Here is a 19760-nt window from a genome sequence, read left to right as displayed (position 1 = left end):
CTTAAGGGTTTTCTTTAATAAGCAGATTAAATTCCTCTTTCAGCCATAGCCAAAAAACTCAGGAGAGAGGCTTATTCTTTTATGCATCTGTGACTACTATTTAGCCACAGTGTATTTCCTGACTATATAAACTAGACGGTCATATTCAGAGCATACCGACATATATAAAAATGTGTGTGTGTATGTATGTGATTAATGCTAACTTTAAAAATGTATTTATTCTGCAGAAATAACCTTGAATTCATAGTTCTTTGTAATCGGGACATTTCAGACTAGCATGTATGCACTGTTGCCATTGTGTGATAAAGAGCACATATGCAAAATCTGACTTTTAAAGTTCATCAGTACATTTTATCCAATTCAAAATCTTCACAACGACAGCTGAGGCTTTTCACATTTTTTATAAATACACATATCTTGTCTATGGGAAACATCTGTGGTATGATAAAGTTCTAACAAAGTAGCCAGTCTTACCCGAAGCACATACGTGGTTAATCAAAAAGCACATTATTAGTACATATAAAATGCTACTAATAATTTCTGCACATTTCCAATAATATTTAAAATCCCAGAATGTTCTTTTATATTGCTATTGAAATGGATTCACATTATACACCTGCCTTTTTATTTAGGGAATAGGGAAAATAGGATGAATGAGATCAAGTGAGCTGTATAACTGGTTTTACTGAGAAGTTCCTCAGTTCTTCCTGACTTGCCATCCACCAGAACACTAGCATATGAAGTGCTGTTTAGGACATGATCATCATAACTCTTAAATTAGATCGGTAAATACTTTCAGTGAAATTAAAAATCATGTGTCACTTAACTTCATTGTCATAACTTTGAAGCACAGTCAGTTCCCATTAGTTGCACCAACAAGGAGTTGACAGCCACTTGGATATGCAGAATTTCTGAATTTCTTGCAAGGAGGTGTTTCCAAAGCCTGAAGCTTTGACAAATGAAAATGATCTGAAGAAATCAGTTTGAGCGAGGCAGTAACTGGAGTGGAAAATTCTGCTTATGCAATATTGAAGACACAGTTACATTGCTTCAAACTTTTAGGTATTTTTTTTCTGTTTGAAAGCTAGTAATAGTTCATGCCATGCTGTGAACCCTTGAGTGTTGATGTTCTGCTGCTTCCTCCTTGCAGGACACTTTGATTTCATTTCATCTATTGTACGCAACTATGAAAGGAATGCCATTTATTTCACCATCCCATTTCCTGACAAGGACCCCAGCACAGGGGCAGTCGGTGCAGCCAGATCTCCAGCTTCTCTTGTCACTCCTTTTATACGACTCCTGTTACATTTCCCTTTTCCTTTTTTTTACCAAAGGAAGTGTTGATGCTTTTGGCTTTGTTTTATGCTGGAAAAAATACGTGCTTTTTGCTTATCTTATCAGTATGTTCTGGCAGAATATTGAAATGAAACAGCAAATCAACAGAGCTGTAACCTGTTGCTTAAATGACTCCAGTAAGAATATTACTTCAATCTAGTTCATATGCCTTTCCAAAATATACTTTTAAGTATAGGAAAATATTAGTTTCGGGCTGCATTGCTAAAGATTTTTTTTTTCCCCTTTTGGAAGGGGGAGTGTATTACAGGTGTAGATTATTTTTTTTAAACTGCTGAATATTTTCAGTTTTGGCATTGAACAAACTATATAAAATTGGAGGATCTGTTCCTGTGAAGTCATAATTGTTTTCTGCAGCAGAGGGTTCCTTAAATCTCTTATATCCCCTGAATTGCTGGCACAAAGTCATGCTAGTGTATGGTATATAAATTGTAGGAAAGCAGCAAAGCCATTGATTTCTCAGGTTTAGCTGATTAATTGTTAGAAAGATTAAGAGCTTTGAAGGAGAGTGTTGGTATTCATGGTGATATAAAAGGGTGATAGATAGCTTTCCGTGGCAAAAATGGTAGTAATCTTCAGGGTCTCAGTCTGGGAGAAGGTAATGAGTTCACCTGAAATTTTGTGATGCAGTTTGTAAGCAGATAGGACAAATGATGTTACTGATTCTCATCTTTTAGCCATAAATTGCTAGTCTGACTTCAACAGATTTACCCCTGACTTCAGTAATGCCTAGTGACCAGAATCCGATTCACTATCTTTTTGTTTTGTAGGGTGTTTCTAACAAACAGTGAAAAATGATATGATGTGGGAATGGTGGTGATTGTAGCCATCCTGTCACTTTGAAAGCGGCGTCATTTTTCATGGATGCTGAGGTGGAACTGGGCTCTGACCAGTGAACACTTCATACGGTGGAAGAATTGGATATATGAAAATTAGATAGCTTTTTCCTTTATTACGGGTGTGCAGCTACCCGCATGTACCTACCTGTCAGCTAGCTTACAGTCCTTTTACATGCTTGACATTTGTTCACCTGTAAAAAATAGTTTGTTCATCTAGTTGTTAACTGCTAAATCTGGAAAACACAGTGAAGTGTCTCTCACGGTGTGAACAACAGAGGTGGAAGTACTTGCCTAACTTTTCATGTGACTGAATCGCAAAGGGTTTAGCAGGGAATAGCTTCATGATGTAGCTGCAGCCAGAGTTTTCAGCTGCTCTAGAATTTTTTTTTGGAGAAAATTGAATTAATTTTTTTCTTTATATGCTGCAGAAATGGGAGTTTAAAAAAAAATAAAAACCTTTCATTACCCTCCTGACAATAGTTTGGGCTTTGTGTCAGCTTGGGTAGCAGAAACTCCTCATAGATACTAGTCACAGGCATCAGAAAACTGATTTTTTTGGTGCTAATATGCACAGACTCTTTGCATTGGTTTTTGTGTGGCCCATAATGTGGCAGTGGCGGAAGGCGTGGGCAAGGGCACATTCCTCCTCAGCTCCCCTCGGTCTTGTATGTCTCCAGAATGACAGATGTCTCAGTACGTGTCTAAACATCAGAGCTTCTGTAAAAGTGAGTAAACGTATTATTTCACATTGTTAGACTAACAGCTTAGCTCCATAAGTGTGCTTAATACACGCTCATGTAGTAATACTGTGTTTGATTTTTGGTCTTAAAATGTAATACTGAGTGTTTTGCAGTTAGAAGTTACCCCTTCTGCTGTTTGTTGGTAGTTGTTCTCATAGAGCATCCTGTGTCCATCATGGGCTTGCCTTGTGTACACCTCTAATGTAAAAGGGTTCACCTGACTTCCAGCTAATAAATATCCCAGCTGAATAACGGTTGTTGGGCTAAATTGGAACCGAACTGAAAAATTATTTTATTTCTGCTTCCTGGTTTTGTTGGAAATAGTCTTCTTTCAGGTTTCAGATGAGTTTGTGTAATATGGAGATAGTTCTTGGAAAAACAGAGGACTGCCACTCGTAGGGGTCATCAAAAGTGTGGCCAGTGTGAGCTTTGTGTTCAGTTCGGCTGGATGAAACGATGCTTTTCTGGGCATGTTAGGGAATCGCTTGACGTGCCGTGACTCAGAAGTGAGTTGCAGCTGCAGATCCATTTATGTACAGGCTATTGAAAAACTTCTCCTGGATGTCTCACGGAAAGTGAAAGCAGCTCCTGTTGTTGCTCTCACTGTTTGGTAAAAGAAGAGCCCAGGGCAGTTTGGTATCTATTAAACAACAGAGTGCACCTGAGAACGGGTATGGTCATCAAGACCTCTCTCCTGACCTCTGTGCATGGCCTGTTTTCAAGACAATCAGCATTCTTTAACCTCTCTGTCAAAATTCACTGTATACAAGGGTTCAGTGTTTGTGCCAAATAATAGATTTCCCTTAAAACAGATAAATTTCGATTTTATGTGAAATTGTAGAGTCCACAAATGTAGTCATAGTTCGGATAAAACAAATATTCTAAAGTCAAATAATGACAGACCACTAGTAGAAATTAATTCAAAGGAATTAATTCAGGCATTGCCTTCCCACCGGCGATTTTGCCTATGTGAAACAATGGTTAATTGCCATTATGGTCTTTGTCTGGAATCTCAACATTTTTGTTCAAGATTTAATAAAAGTAATTTCAAGACCTTCTATACATTTTAGACACTGAAAGTGAAGGCGTGCCCTCTCTTCGTCAGGCTGGGTGTAATCGTCCTGCAGCAGTCAGTAAGAAGCAGCCTTGTGACTCACAGTAACTTCTAGGTGTGATGATATTTTTTTTTTTTCCTAGCTACAGAGAACTTGTTTTCTTGACATTATTAGTTGGAACGTAGAAGTTCAGAAAATTTGGTGTTGAAACTCTTCCATGGTTAGGGCAATTGTAGGCTTTCATGAATGCTCTTAAGTTTCTTGTCCAAACATTTCTAAATTTAGTTCATTACTGCAGACCACACAGAAGTGGTTCTTTGTTTTTTACTAGTTGCCATTTTAGCTTTTGAACTTGTTAATTGAAAAAGATGGTTGAAAAATGAGTTATTGATAGTTGCATTTATTATGGCATCCTCTAGTTTTAATTGCATACTTCAAATGCTGCTGTTCTGATGCAGAAATACTGGCTTGACTTTCTAATACTTAGGGATAGTTAATACCTGTTTGCTTTTTATTTCATTTGTGTAACTGTTTATGTCCTGTAGGCTTGTTACATTGCTCACCAAAGTAATTCTAGCCTCCTTGAGCAGCTCTCTGAAAAACTAGTTTATCTAAATGTGAAAAAGAAAGTGAAGTTCCATGGCAAGAAAAAAGGAAGGAAAAGCATTGAAACGGCAGTGAGAAAGGGAAAAGAAGGGAGCAACATGGCTCTGTTTAAACCAAAGAATTTTAATGTAGAGCTTGTGTTGTACCTCAGAGGGGATGGGAGATGGGGACGCCATGAGGAAAATCGGGGGGGAGGCAGCGTGTTTCTTTTGAGTCTGGAAGCTCTTGTAGAAGGGCAAGAAAGAGGAAGGAAGGTTTTGGTGTTTATTATTTATTTCAGAACACAAGTTTCTTCTTTCAGAACGCCCTGATGAAAGCTGGGGCATAGGCTGAGGCTGAGGATCAGGCCAGTATGCAATTTTTTCCTTATTTCTGTCTGGACTAGATACTAAGCATTGCTGGGGTGGGGTGGAAAGTCATTGCTGTCAACCTTGTATCCTTCTGTGGTCAGTGCATTAAAAAAAAGAAAAAAAGAAAAAAAGATGGTGAATGAGGCGCTAGTCATTTAAAAGAAGGTGGTGGGTGCCTTCTGCAAGAGTCTTGCAAGGTCTTTTGATAGTTTCAGGTATGCTTCAGCAGTTACTTTACAAGGACAAAATTTGAAGATAAATGTTGAGAGATTTCAAGAACAACACCCCCCGCCAAATCAAAGCTCATCTAACCGTTTTCTCTGAAGTGCACTAGTTTTGAACAGTTTCATTGCTGTGGAAATGGTGAGCATGTCAGTACGTGGTTTTGCCAGCATTGTACATGTTGCAGCAAAGGTTAATATGCCAGGACTCAAAGTTGTGACTCTGGAATAACAAGAATAAACTGTATGTTAAAATGCCTTTATTTTGTGGCTTCCTTTGAGCTTTAGATTTACTATTACCTTAAAAAGAAAAGGGGAGTAGTAGGAAGAGAAACAACTGAAGTTTCTCGTTGAAGTGGTATAGCACTTGATACACACATGGTCTCCAAGATGTTTCTATCATGCTGCTTTTTTTTTTCTTGCAGAGGACCCATAATCGCATAATAAAATATTAATAGCACTGGTCTTAAAAGATTGAGTTCCTAGCATGAGAATATGTAACAGTGGTGCTCTGTGTGTATAATATGTATGTACTGTGTATGTACTGTGAATGTATAATAGATACAGTTGTTCTAGTCTTAAAATTAAATGTGGTGTTCCAAGCATGCACAGTAATTAGATGCTACTTACAGAGAGATGTCTTTAAAACTATTTTGCAAAAGCTTATACATACTAAGAAATATAATTTCTCTCCTTTGTCATTTGGGACAGAAATCCGGTTAGTATTCATGCAGTCCAGAGTGTTCCTTTCATTCTGACTTCCCCCTTTTTTTTTTTTTTTTTGTGATACAGTTTATACAACTAACTACTCTAAGGATCTTACCTTTGCCCTGGCATACAGCCAAACTAAGAAGGCATGTATTACAAATGAAGAGATACAGTTTCATTTAATGTCTTTATGATTTTTTTCCCCCTCAGTTTCCTCTATAACTCTGGGGAAAAAACCACATATCTTGCAAAGGACTGCAGTAGCTGACAAAATCATAACTTATGTATGTTTATTCCATGCCTAGATTATCACTGTTGAATAAATACAGGGTTTGAGGGTACCGGTAATGACTAGTCCAAATAGTACTGTAAGGTCCAGGTCTGATTTTTTTTACTTATTCTGCTCTAGGGGGCCAGGAGGGTATGTGAATGTAATTAAAAGTGGAGGTTGCCATAATAAATACAGGTATCAAAGAATTATGTTTCAACCACCTTTTTTAATTAATAAATTTAACCATTGATATGTAAACCAGTTTGTTTGTTTGTTTAAAAAAGGATGCTCAGGAATTGTCACACTGATGACAGGAGCGGGTTCCTTGGTTTTGGAGTATTAGCTCTGAGGTGGGGGAGTGGGATACGGCCTTGTCTTAGTTCAACAGGATGGTGATACCAAGGAAAAACATACCTTACTTGAAACTTTTAGTAACATTAGCTATTGCATTTTTATTTTTTCCCCTCCAGAGAACAAATCTGGTTGGAACGAGTAATGCAGATTTTCCCACTGGGGATCCCGGAATGTACCAGTTGGACGTTACTCTAAGAAGAGGCCAGAATTTAGCAGCACGGGACCGTGGAGGTAAGCATGCTGGTAAACACCACCTTAATGTTTGGGAAGTTACATGTCCATTGGGTACATTTATATGAGGTTATTAAAGTTACAATTAAGGTTTGAATTGTAAGCATGTTAGTTAAATTCTGCTTAAAACTATGTAGAGGTTCTTTGACTCAAAAGCACGAAGTAAAAGGAGCTAGGGCCAGCTAAACCCACATAGGAGGAAAAATAATATTTAGCTTATATTGGTTTGATTCCTCTGCTAGGTAATTTTCCTCCCTTTTTTCTAAATGTTTCAAACTAAGAAGGGTGTGATAGATTTACTTTAACCATGCAGATTTGTGCTGTCTTGCTCGCCCAAGTGCTGCATTGCTACTGATTTTGTTCCTTGACTGCTTAACTGATAAATAGTGGAGCCGTTCTTAAAGACAACAGTAAAACTCCTCTATTAGATGTGTTGAGGCTCTACCTGTTGGTCAATCTGCTGATCACATATTGGCATTTTACAGTCTGCTCTTAGACATGTACTGCACACGTAGTTCAGATGTAGAAAGGATTCCTAAGAGGTATTTTGAGGAACACAAGAGGAACACAACGGGCTGACTCAGTGACTCTGTACATGCAACTGCAGCTGATATTTAAAATTAGATAAGTCAGTAATCCACTTCCTGAACAGCAATGTGAGCATGATAAATCTGAATAACAGCCTATTTTGGATTCGTCATAATAAATACCTTGTGAGAGTATAAATTGAACTGCAAAAATAGTATTGCACAGGACCTTTCCATGCTTACCTGATGAAGTTACTTGACCGATTTCAGATCTCAAATATGGTAGCAGAAACCTAGAAGGCTGTTTACATTGACAGGAAATTACTCCACTGATACTTATGTCACAGATGCTGAAATTTTAATATACTCAGTCTTGCAAGACTAAACTTTTATGTTTATTCTTCCTCTAGATATATTGATATTCTATCAAGCTTTGCCTGACATTCATTAAAAATAGATACTCAGATGTTTTTGTTCCATGAGCTAGAGAGACTTGCCCAGTTTTTGAATAAGTGTTGTAATTCAGTCATATCCATCATTCATGTTATTTATAAATGAACAAAAATGTGAATGTAAATGTGGTTGTTTGTATGCAAGGAAAACATCTGTAATTTTTTTTTCCCCATAATACAGGAGTCTAGGTCTAGAGTAAAAAAAGGACAGGACATCCATCTCCTAAGATGGAATTCCAGGTTCTGAAATGAATACTACGTGCTGTATAAAATGTCAAGTGCTTTAAAAGGTCAGTTGGGAAAGCTGCCACTTCAGCAGCAAGGAAACTTCCTCAAGCTACCTGGGAGGCAACACAAGAGTGGTGTTTCCTCAGTATTTGTTAGTCCTAGAGCCCAGACACTAGGGTTGCAATGCACAGTCATTGCCCACCTTGTTTTGGAGCCTATAATTCACTTCGGATGGTATACACCTATTGCCTTTCAAAAGGCTGAGCAAGTACTGGTTTTTCTTTTGAAAAGATACTGGGGAAGAAGGTAGTTGTTGGGCTCTGATTTCACAGAATAGTCTCTTAGCTTGAAATCTTACCAAAAAAGTGAGATGCCTGGGTTACATTCTGCTACCTTTCTGATTTTTTTCCTGTCCCTGAAAAAGCTCAGCTCTCCCATCTAGAGCAACCAAGGGAGTGTTTTCCCAAGCCACTGCAAGCTTGTCATGAACAAGAATGTGCCTTGCATCTTAGTGAAGTGAAGAAGATCCTTCAGGCCAGATGGGGAGCTACAGATGTGCTCCCTCCTGCATTGACCAAGTTTCAGATCTGAACTGCGTTTAGGCTTCCAGGACTGAGCCTTTGCTTCTTAAGGGGAAAATACAGAAACAGTACCTTGTAATGGGACCCCAAGCTAGGACCTGAATGTCTGATGACTGAATGTCCTGCTGTCATCCACTGTGTTTCTACTTGTTTCCCCTTTCTCTTGGAGCTACTTAGTGAGATTTTAGGAGCACCTGCAGAACTTGAATCGAGGGGCATTAGGCAGGCACTTAGTGGATTTAGATGGCTGCTGGATGGGAAGTGCACAGAAAGGGGCTTGATTTGGGAAGTCAGTTTTGTCTAAATCCTCTCTTGAGTGTAATACTTGCTCTTTTTTATTGACTGTTTAAAGTATCCCTGTGGTAGTCCCAGTGATGTTTCACTAAGAAACTGGGCATGTAAAACTGAATTCTTATTGGAGGTTTATGTGGGTGCAAGAGGAGATTCAACAAGTTAATGGAAGAAAAATCCACAAAGGGCATTGAACTGCACAGAAAGCACATCTAACTCTGAAGGTCTCTGCTCCAAATTCTTGATGCCTAGGAGGACATTGGAAGGAAATAATATATATGAATCTCCTCTTGTTTCTCTATTAGCATCTGCTTACAGCCCCTAATGGAGACAGAGCAGTGAGCTCGCAGGACCTTTGGTCTGAGCCAGTACCAGTGTTTCTGTTGCATTGCCTGCATGCTGCAGCAGTGCTTGTATCAGGGGTTATGAGCCAGAAAGTGATTACAGGACAGTCCATGGTGGGCACTGTCTAAGAATATATATCCAAATGCCAAGTGGAACTACTAAGACAGATGTGTTAGATATTAAAACCAGACCTTGGAAGATTTATCCCAGGACTGTCTCCAAGGAATCTGTAACAGCACATAACACCCTATTTCTCCAAAACTTTTTCCAGATCCTCTGCTTGAAGCCTGACAATTGAATTTTCTCCAAGTGCTGTGAATTTAACTCTAAAAGAATACTTGAACTACATGGTAGAAAAAAAAAATAATTTACTTTTAGCTTTTTGTTCTTTAATTTTTGAACTGCAGTTTCACATATCTTTTTAGAAACCTGCTGCTGAACATATTGCAGTCTTGGAATTCAAAGTTGAATTCTCATGTCATGAATGTTCTGCACACTTTGTCTTCCCCAAATTTATAAAAAGAGACACCACAACATTCTCAGAAGAAGAGGGAAAAGACTGAAGCTGTATTTATGTGGCTAGCAATGCCAGCATGAATCACAGCTGTTAGTTGATAAATAGCACCATTGATAACCACAACAAAAGGGGAACAGAACATTCTTCATGAAAGGACCAATGTCTTGCTGTTGTCTTCTCAAATGATTGAAAATAATCCTTCCTTAAAACAGGCAATATTTATGCTCTGGTGTGTGCAGTATGACAGAAGGAAATGTAACTATTAATTTTAACTCCTCATCTTCACAAGAAATCCTGTCTTCAGTCTGATCCAGCTTTTCTTCCAACTACCGTGGAGCTTCATCTCAGCTGTGATGAGACAGTTTACATTTTTGCTTCTGGCAAAATCCTATAGTGACCACAAATGTGGTTTATAACATATGCTTTATTTAAGCCCATCCTAAAGTAAACCATATACTTAGTTAGATTTTAAAATTTGTTTTCTGAGACTCTTTCCCATAAGATTGGGAAAAAGTATGTAATGTTGGACCTGGTAAGTTCGCAATATTAAGAAGTTAACCTTATTACCTACATCTTTGTGTTGTCCTTTTCAGTTTTGATTTCTCATTTGCTTTTTGTCATATATAGTGTTTGTGCAATATCATGTATATTTTTAAGAGTTTTTTCTGGAGTTAAAATTTTTAGGTTAAAAAGTCCCCTTTGATTTGTTGCTGGTCTCTGACTTCTTGCATGTGGACTTTATGTGGCTACTTCATATTGGTAACATGCCTTTATAGATGTTTTGCAATATCTTAAATATTGGTTTTAAACAAACAAACAGAAAACCCTTGTGGTTGATCCATGTTTGCTTTGAAAGAGACTCATTTTGAGATGCAAACTGAAATGTTACAGCACAGTTGGTGAAAAGGGGAATTACATCTTGGTCATTGTTTTTCTACAATTCTCTTCAGTCAAAAGAAACGTATCAAAATATTCTTTTAAGTGTTTTAAATATGTTTTCCTCACAGTGTTTTCTTACTTCACTGGAGCCTGGAATCCACTCCCTTTCGTGCTTCTTGAGAAATGTACAATGCTGGTTTGCTGCTCCACTTCAGACAAAGTTGGGAAAAAAGTAGCACGGGTTATTCCCCAGGACTTTGTGTCATGTCAAAAAACAGGCTAGATGCATGATGAATTTGATCCCTTCTGGCTTTAGAATTCGGGGTTTTTTTGTTTTGTTTTGTTTTGTTTTTACAAAATGCATGAAGATTGACGCAATCTTGCACAATAGCACAAGGAAAATACTTTTTTGAGCATGAAATGTTCATTGGCTTTTTCTTGATGATCACTAGTGTATTTTCTGTGTGAAATCTTACAGGAAGAGTTCCTGAAAACAGATGTTTATCGTCATCTAAGGCCTTGACCTCTAAATGGATAATACCGCCAGATATCTGTGTCTTTCTCTGCAGGAGGCAGTTCAGTAATGCTTCCTAAGACTAGAGAATCTGTTGTTGTACAAACAGCTGAGGGGTTGATCCTTAAGTAACTCTGGTACTGGAACCTGCACCCAAAGGTGGCAAGAAGTAAGCCAGAAATAGTGTCCCATTAGTGCCCTCATGCAGTGCAAAGACTGCATTTCAATTTGATAAATTTACCATTTCCAATATGAAATATTTATATCAGTAAGAAACTAGCAGCTTAAATTGACAGTAATTGGGAGAGATGACTGTCAAAACCAGGAGAACCTGAAGAAATGTAATAGTGCAAGAACGTACACATAGACTTCGCATTTTTTCTGGTGAATAACTCTGTATACATCTACATTTTCAGGATCTAGAAGAAAAGGAAGCACCAATGAGATAACAAGTAAAGTGAGATGATTAAGCAACCCTTAAGTATTAGGAGTATTAAGATACTCCTAATTTTGTGCAACGACACAATATTGAAAGCAAACCTATGTATAAGGCAATGCATTTAAAATTATTGAAGAGACTTTTCATTTAAGCCTAACTACAGAGCACGTTATTTATGCTTGAACTGCGGGTTTCACTGATGTAGGATACTGAAATTCAGTCCTTACCTTGATTAAAATACAGTGTAGCTTTGGAGACTGAGAAACTCTTCATCCTTATGATTCAGGTAGACCAGGATTATGGAATAAGTTTTGCTTATTGTGAAATATTGCTAAGTCTGTCACACAGTCGAGAATGATAGGAACATGCTCCTGTTCTGTTTCCTGGGAGGTGAGTTGAGAGGATTACTGGCATAAATCGGTAATGTAGTGCTCACACATCTTCTGTATGTGGCAAATAGTCACAAGGCAATAACCAAAGAGAAACACTGTTCATGCTGTAACAGGTAGCCAGATGCTAAATAATTTTTAAAAGGCCTTTTGGATGAGTATTCTCATGCCACTAATTGTGAACATTCATCAAAGTAGCTCTTTAATCATATTTTTATTTTAAGGTATTACTTAGGTATGGAATTTGAATGCTCTTTAATACAAAGGAAATCAGACAGTAAATCAAAATGGGCAAGAATGTTAGCTTATATGAAGGTGTTTCAGAACAGTTATATCTGAGTCAAAAGTTTTATCTGAGTCAAAAATACACTTAATAATTTTTAAGAACTCCTGGGGTTGTGAATGTCTGGAAGAACTAATTTTTAAATGCTCAATCTCCTTATTACAGAGGTAGTGAGGATAAGATGCTGAAACACGAAATATTACTCTGGAATACACGTAAATGTATGTAGATAGGTGTGCCAGCATTCATAGTGCGTAAAGACATTGACAGGATGTTTTATTTAAAGGTACATGCTCAGTAGGTAGGCAGCGCTTTTTGTCTGTATTTGAGTAAAGATGCCTAAGATTCGGGAGGAGGCTACTGGACTTTTCTCTCTTTTTTCTGCAGAGAGAGGTTAGCTTTGGTTAAAGAGAATTGCCACTCTGGATTTCAGTTTAATTGTCCACAGGTACAGATCAGTGTTCTGCAATGTAAAATGTAGACCGGGAAAGTACTTTTCAGTGTCCTTTTCTGGTCTGCCTTGGCCTTGCTGCCGCTGTTTTGCTCTCTGCAGCAGTGCAGTTGTTTCTCTTCCCCTTGCAGCCTGGTCTCCTGCCGCTTGGCAGCTCTGGAGGCCAGTAGTGATATTTTCTCCTCACCGAAAGGTAGCCAGATCTCATGCAAGGTCCTGTCGGCAGTGAGTCATGCCTGGTGGTGATGGGGAGTAGTGTCCTTTTGCAATGCAGAAAAGGAAGGAGGAAAGAGCAGAGAAGAGCAGTGAGAAACGGGGTTGCGCACTCTACTGATGTGCTACAAGCAGCTTTGTCCATCTGAGCAAGTCCCTTTGCAGAAGGTGCCAAAGTCCACTAGAGGATGGGGTCAATCGGTTGCTTTGGTTCCTTCTGCTCTCAGCTTGAGTGCCTGCTCTCACTGCCAGGCCCCTCACTGTGCCTGCACCTCTCCATCCAGCAAACAGCTTACAGTAGGTCTACACACAGCATTTTTCCTCTAATGTGACTTTCTGTTTCTATCACAGCCAGGAATTCTTATGCACTCTAGGAAGTCTTCACCTGTTGGTGGTACCCTACTGTCCCCTTGAAAACCTGAGAGGGAACAGCTTCTCCCTTTGTGTGGGAAGCTGAAAAAAAGTCAGTCCATCTTTTGCACCCGACTGATCTCTTGTTCTCCCATGTATTTTGGTAAGCGTCTGACTTGTCATGTTCCTCTTCACACACTGTAGCCCTCGGTTTTTCTCCTCATTTCTCCATCCCAAGAGGAAGGAAACACCTGAGAAAACTGCATGGCAGCCTTCTAAGAGGGTGGCTAAATGCCCTTTCCTAAGCTTTTAAGGGGGATATAACTTCAAGTATAGTATAACTTGAAATTTAGAGGAGTCCAGCTCTCTGAAAATGTTTTCTCCAGGGTGTGAAGTCAGGGGTTTTTTCCCCCCTGTTTTAAGGCATCATTGGTCTTGTGTGCCCATTCAGCTGATCTCATGATGGAGTATGAGAAAGAGGAAAATTGATGTTCAAATTTGTTTGTAAAACTCTTCTGACAGTGTACCATTAGATGACACTGCTGCGATCACACTGTTGGCACTCTCTACACAGGTAGAGAATGCTTTTGGATTAGCACATCAATACAGAGAAATTTTTAAGAGCAGTTCTTAGAACAGAGTCATTCTGGTCTTAGCTGATTACTTAGCAAATACTGTTGTAATTAAAGGCAAAAATGGGAATTTTCAAAATTATGTATTGCAGAAAGGTGAATGAGACAAAAATCCTCTCCTGTAACCTAACCCTATTTTCCTTCTGTACCTTTTCCTACCTATGTTCCTGTTTTAAGGCTTTAATACTATCTAAAGCAGTATTTTGAGCTATAGTATGTGTAATTCCACTGGAGATCCAGTGAGCTATACGAAGTAAAGATTTGTATTCTTAGTCTGTCACCTAGTTACACTTTTTATTACCTACACTTTTATGAATAGCATTTCTAATTGCAAAATGTTCCTTCCCTTTTCTTTATGTTCAAGAAGACATTTTTAAAATAAAAGAATGCGGTCCATTAATCCCAGCTTCTACAATCTTTTTGGACTGATTTCTCCATGGATATCCTTGCAAAATATTTGGGAAATAGAAGGCGGCAAAATTATAAGCAGGGCAGCTATTTTTCATCATTACGAAAATCAGTTTGACTGGGAGTATTAACTCCATATCAGGAATAAGAAATTAGCTGATTTTCAATCGGAATACTGTATCTTGACTTCAGATGATGTTTGCCTTCTGCATTGATTTCTAGCTGACTCGCTACAGTCATGTTCTTAGTAGCTCTCAGTATAAGAAATTAGAGTTTTGCCAAGAGGAGAGGTTAATGGTTCTACTGCAAATACTCATTTTCTGATTGCTGTCTGTCATTGATACTGTTATTTTCTTATCATACAGAGTTTGGTGAACAAATGTTGCCATGTAAGTTAAGCTATAATGCAAAATATGGCAATCATAGGAAATTAACCTCCTGGCTAAGAGCAGTAAAAATCTGTCATTAAGACCTGGCAGAAAAACGAGATAGTGGAAACCTTGCATTCCTGAGCCTGTTTCTATCTCTGCTGTGTCGTCTTCTGTGAGGTCTTGTGACTGTAAAAATTCAGAGCCGGTTCTTCTCTGTCTAAAAATGATTTCAGCGTTGACTGTGCTCAGAATTTGACTTCAACCCAGGAAAACCAAACCGCTATGTTTCTCTGTAATACAGCCCTAACTGGACTGCACAGAAGCTCAGATTTATGAAAAGGATTTGCTGTTATTTTTTTCTGAAATTATATAAAGCTCCTGGAAGGCTTATATTTTTACTTATTTGTTGCCGTGTCCCAAACCAGAAGGTAAATCATGGGCACAATCCATCCCTGGGTGATCTTGATCTAAACATGTAGACGTGCACAAAAGACAGATGCAGACGGCTGAGGAAGCGTAAGGAACTTCATTTCATCCACCGAAGAGGCCCGCTTTTCATAGTAGTAGCACAATGTGGAGGCTTTGGTGTGAGCTACGTAGCATGAGATTGAGAAGGAAGGAAGAGCTGGGCTTTAGTGAGGGCAATCTATTACAGATGAGGACAAATTCCTGTTGGAGGCCAAAACATTTCCTACTAGTTCAGTAGGAGCAGCAGGAGATACTTACGGATGCAAGGTGGTGTTTCCTATTGTGTTACCATTATTCCAGTCCCTTTGGGCTTATCGAAGTGGGAGTCACACTAATTGCCTGCTGATTGACCAATACACTTCGCCCAAAGCACACATGACATGGCTTTGTGCTTGTTCCGGTTCTTCCTTGTAAATTGTCATAGTCTAGAGGCATCATTTGGAACTTTTTTATCTCAAACTATAAAACTGTAGTTGTGATTCCATTGTCATTAGTGCCAAAAAGGATAAAAATAATCAAAATTTGTTTGCGGATTCTAGTAATAACACCAGGGATCAGGTTGTTTTGGCTATAGCTTTTCAGTCTTCGGGGTTCTTTACCATCACTTATAAATGGCTATTTCTGGTTTTAGATCAGTACTGAGAATAAAGCATGTTTCTTCTTTTTCTCTTCCATGGTAAATGCACCAGGGAATTGCTTACTCAGCAAATGCATTTATTTTATAACAAATCTCAAATGATTTCCCTTTCTTTTAGTTTCATTGCCATGATTCTTATTCTTTAAGTGTTGTAGGAACGTGTTTATCATTCACTTTAATTTCACATGACAATGTATTGTGTAGTTAAATGTATTTTTCCTTTGCTAGGCATGTGGAGCATAGTGCTAACATTGCAGATTACAAAATGTGCTTGTTTACCGCTGGTATTTGTAGAGGCTAAGCTTTTTAATAGCTTTTGTTCTCAAAGACGATATGAATATTCATAAGAGAGGAAAAAGCACATACACTCCTGGATATGTCTCTGGATCATTGTATGAATGTAGGTGATCACTGAGTAAGTCTTCCCAAGTTGTAAACATCTCACTGAAGCTTTGAATCGTCTTATTCCTCTAGCTATAAAGTAAAGAGATAAAGGAGATGCTATTCCTCTAGCTATAAAGTAAAGAGATAAGGAGATAAAGCAAGAGGACTTTGACAGTGCTAAAATAAGGTAGAAAAAGAAAGTTCGGTGGGCTGTCAAGTCACCTGTAGTGCCCCTGCAGTGCTATGGCAAATGCAGATACCTGTGTCAAAAGTTGCGTGATGTTCCTGAGTAGACTATTGCAGTGGGAATTTATACCAAGACTAAAAAGAGACATTCCTCCTGTCAGGTGACCTGTTGGCCAGGGAAGAAAACATAGGTCTTCACTACTCCGGTAGCCCAAATCCCTGTGAATCCTTTTGTTGGTAATGAAGGTAAATTGACAGAGCATTGGTAGCAGCAGCTTGGCTTGGGACTTCCAGACCATCATCCTCTGATGATTCAGATGGAGGAATCTGGTCTGTTAATTCAAAGTCATTAGAAGGCATCAGACACCTCTGTGTCTGATCATTAAAAGAGAATAGAAAGTCCTGATTTGTTAGCATAATTCTATGTCTTTTTTTTTTTGATTACTATATGCAAATAAGGAAATGCCAACATTAAGGTTTTCTAGCTGGTAAATTAAAATATTAGTTTAATGCAAGATTCACATAGTATGTTTCTGTGAATATTTCTTCATATCTTTTCCTTCATGTGACTTTAACTGGGATTGCATATGCAATGAGTATGAGTTTCAACCAAGGTATTAAATATACATTGTACCTTTTTTTGTTGTGCCAAACATATGCAGGCTGCGGGCTGCTTTTATGTTTGCTTTACCTAGCTTTTTTTTTTTTTTTTTTTTTACGTTTTAAGATTCAGCTTTTTTTTCAGTTTGCATTTAATGTGTAGTAATTCATTATCCCTGGGGAATGGGCAAAAACTTGCACATTTTACTGGAGAGGAGGATCATTGACTGCATTGTTGCATCAACAAGGGCAACTCACGTGTGTGTCAATTGCAAGTATATGTCAAAAAGAGTATTTCTGTAAAACTGGAAGGTATAATGTATAAGACCACAGTGACCTCTGCTTTTTAGACAAAGCAAATCAGAGCCCTCTATCTTTGTGCCAGAAGAGGTGAAACCTCTGATTGATTTTGCAAAAGCTGGCTGTCTTGGAAAAACAAATGCTCATGCTTTAAACAATTTCAGGAAGATTTAAACAATTTCAGGAAGATTATAATTTCAGTCCTGAGGTTTTAGGGGCAGAACAAACAATGTTTCATTTGATTAAGGGATGTAATTCTGTTTATATTAAAGTATATTAACTAGAATAATAATTTGAGCTGCAAGGAAAACATCTCCGTAGCATGCTTAAATCCTGTTTAAATGAATCTGACTTCAACCATGCTTAAAATGAAATGTGAATGTTTTCTTGAAATTAGGCTGACCATTGCACATTTGCTTTTTGTCTATTCTGTCCTGTACCAATATATTTTTTTCATTCTTTCTAATTCACAAGCATAATTAGTATTGGCTTAAATGAGTATTTACTAAACTAAGTAAAGATACTTGTCATGGGCTACATTGAAATATAGTACTAAAGCTGCCTTTTTGTGGCAGGAATGAGCCTTCAAAAGAAAGAGAAAAAGCTGTGATTGTTATAACCAATATTTTTTTAATGGGCACTGAATAATTAAAATCCTGTATTCCCTGTTGACTTTTGAGTAGAAGAACTCTGCATCCTGTAGCATCCATGTGCTCACTATGAATTTGTAATGGGCATCTTCGTTCTTGGATATTAGTTTTCCAGAAGTGCTTTATATCATTTAAACTAATTAGTGTCCTTTTTAGGCAAACTGGGTGGATAATTCTTTGCTAGGTGGATAGAGGGACAGAAAGTAGGATTATTTATGGAAAAGCTGTGGGTGTTAGTATTGTAGTAATACTGTTGTGGTGTTTAGGGGGTTGCGACGACCAATGAAAAGATAGGGTTGGCAGCTCTTATACAAGACAAATAACAACAATTTCTATTTGTTAAGTTAATATAAAATAATTTGTGGTAAGTAGTTTCCCTGCGTTTCAGAATAAAAGATTGGACAGAGCAGACATACTTTTCTATGTTTCTTTTTATGAGATGCTTCATATTGCAGTTTGGAAATATAAAATATGTAAAATGCTATGAACTAATACGTGTTTTGCTTGACGTACCCAGCTGACACATACTTGAGAACTCTCCCCTCACTTTTTCTTCTACCTTGGTTGCTACAAAGAAAATAACTGGAGACTGAGAAAGTTTATTAAGAGGGGAATGAGTGTGGATGGAGTCAGAGAGAAGGGGAAAGAGATGGATGTCAGTGAAAGAGCTCTTCATGCAAGGAATCCAGAACAAATGTTTGTATTAATAATTAAGCTTCTCAGAAATTATGACATCAAAATTATTGCACATCTCTGTGCATCTCTAGTGGTTTGCTTTCTTTTCAAATAATTGTAGATCAAATGAAGCAATTCCAAGATTGAAAGTACAATGGAGGAGTAGTAGAAAGCTGTGACAGATGTTTAGTTATAGTTCTAAGCATAAATGAATTAAGAACATGCTTTTACCTTATTTTTGCTTCCAGAAACGTGTACATTCCCCAATTACAGTGATGAAAAATTCTGTTTCCCCATATTTATTAGGTATTTACTGCTTTTTACACTGTGCTTATTCCTGCAGTATTCCTCCTATGTCCTGTACAGCAGCAAATCCCATTTAATTACTGTGATTTCCAGTTAATAGTATTTGAAGGTTCTATTTTTTCAAACCGCTAGGCTGAAATTGGTCTAAGTGTGTTATTTATTGTGTATGTGTGGTGCATCCAAAGGAGAGTCGTGATTTACATTAGGAACTGGATGGGGCTGCTACCTTAGTAGCATCACTGCTTAGCCGTACTACCTCTGTAGGTAAAAGAAGAAAAGATTTTGTGTCCAGGTGGTCTGCTTTGCAGCAGTGGTAACTACCTACAGGGAAGACCTTAATGGATTGGTTGGTTTACTTTTTTCCCTATAACTAAAGCCATAGGGATAGGAGGATAGTTTCTCTGATTTGCTCTGTTTTCCTTTCTGAAATCTTTTTCTCAACAGCCTGAAAACCAGACGATCCCCAGGGGAAAGTTAGTTTTTTAACTTTTTTAAAAAATTGAAACTAGAATTTAAATTGCACAGTGATGAGCATCTGAACTGTGCAAAAGCTTTTATGGGACAGTCACTCTTGTTTTTCAGAATGGGCTTACAATGGCTTTCTGTTCTGTTTGAAAAGTTAAACTGTGAGTGAATAGCAGTGGTGGAAAAATGAATGCATTTAATCGTTCTGTAGTTAAACAGTTCTAATTAAACCAGTTAATTACCTTGTGTAATAAATGTACTTGCCTAACTCACCATTTTTCTAAAATGTAATTTCTTTCTTCTCGTATGAAATATAAAAACATCGCTACCTGAAGCGACAGGTGAAAATGGTGTTTTTCAGTATCATTCATCTATGTTACATTGTTTTTTTCATAGCCTGTATTCTCTCTTTTTAGTGTAGGATTTTAAAATTTGCCTTTAGGATTTCAGTGTCTGGTGACCATATGATATAGGTAGATCTTCAACCGAG

At 37.9% G+C, this 19760-nt stretch overlaps 1 protein-coding gene across 5 annotated transcripts in view; it reads left to right on the top strand.

The window, feature by feature from the left end:
* The window catches only part of MCTP1 (multiple C2 and transmembrane domain containing 1), a 291466-nt gene that overhangs the window by 108400 nt on the left and 163306 nt on the right, over nt 1–19760 (top strand). For 4 of the 5 annotated variants that reach the window (XM_072860789.1, XM_072860787.1, XM_072860791.1 and 1 more), the window contains exon 2: nt 6614–6728. In XM_072860789.1, the coding sequence (XP_072716890.1) occupies nt 6614–6728 (115 nt within the window). Of the gene's footprint in view, nt 1–4040; nt 4102–6613; nt 6729–19760 lie in introns of those variants that run through there. The other variant, XM_072860792.1, reaches the window with a different exon arrangement.

Source organism: Ciconia boyciana, chromosome 4, assembly GCF_034638445.1.
Source record: "Ciconia boyciana chromosome 4, ASM3463844v1, whole genome shotgun sequence".
NCBI lineage: Eukaryota > Metazoa > Chordata > Aves > Ciconiiformes > Ciconiidae > Ciconia > Ciconia boyciana.
Note: the sequence above shows the minus strand (reverse complement) of the source record. Positions and strands in the feature narration are given on the sequence as shown.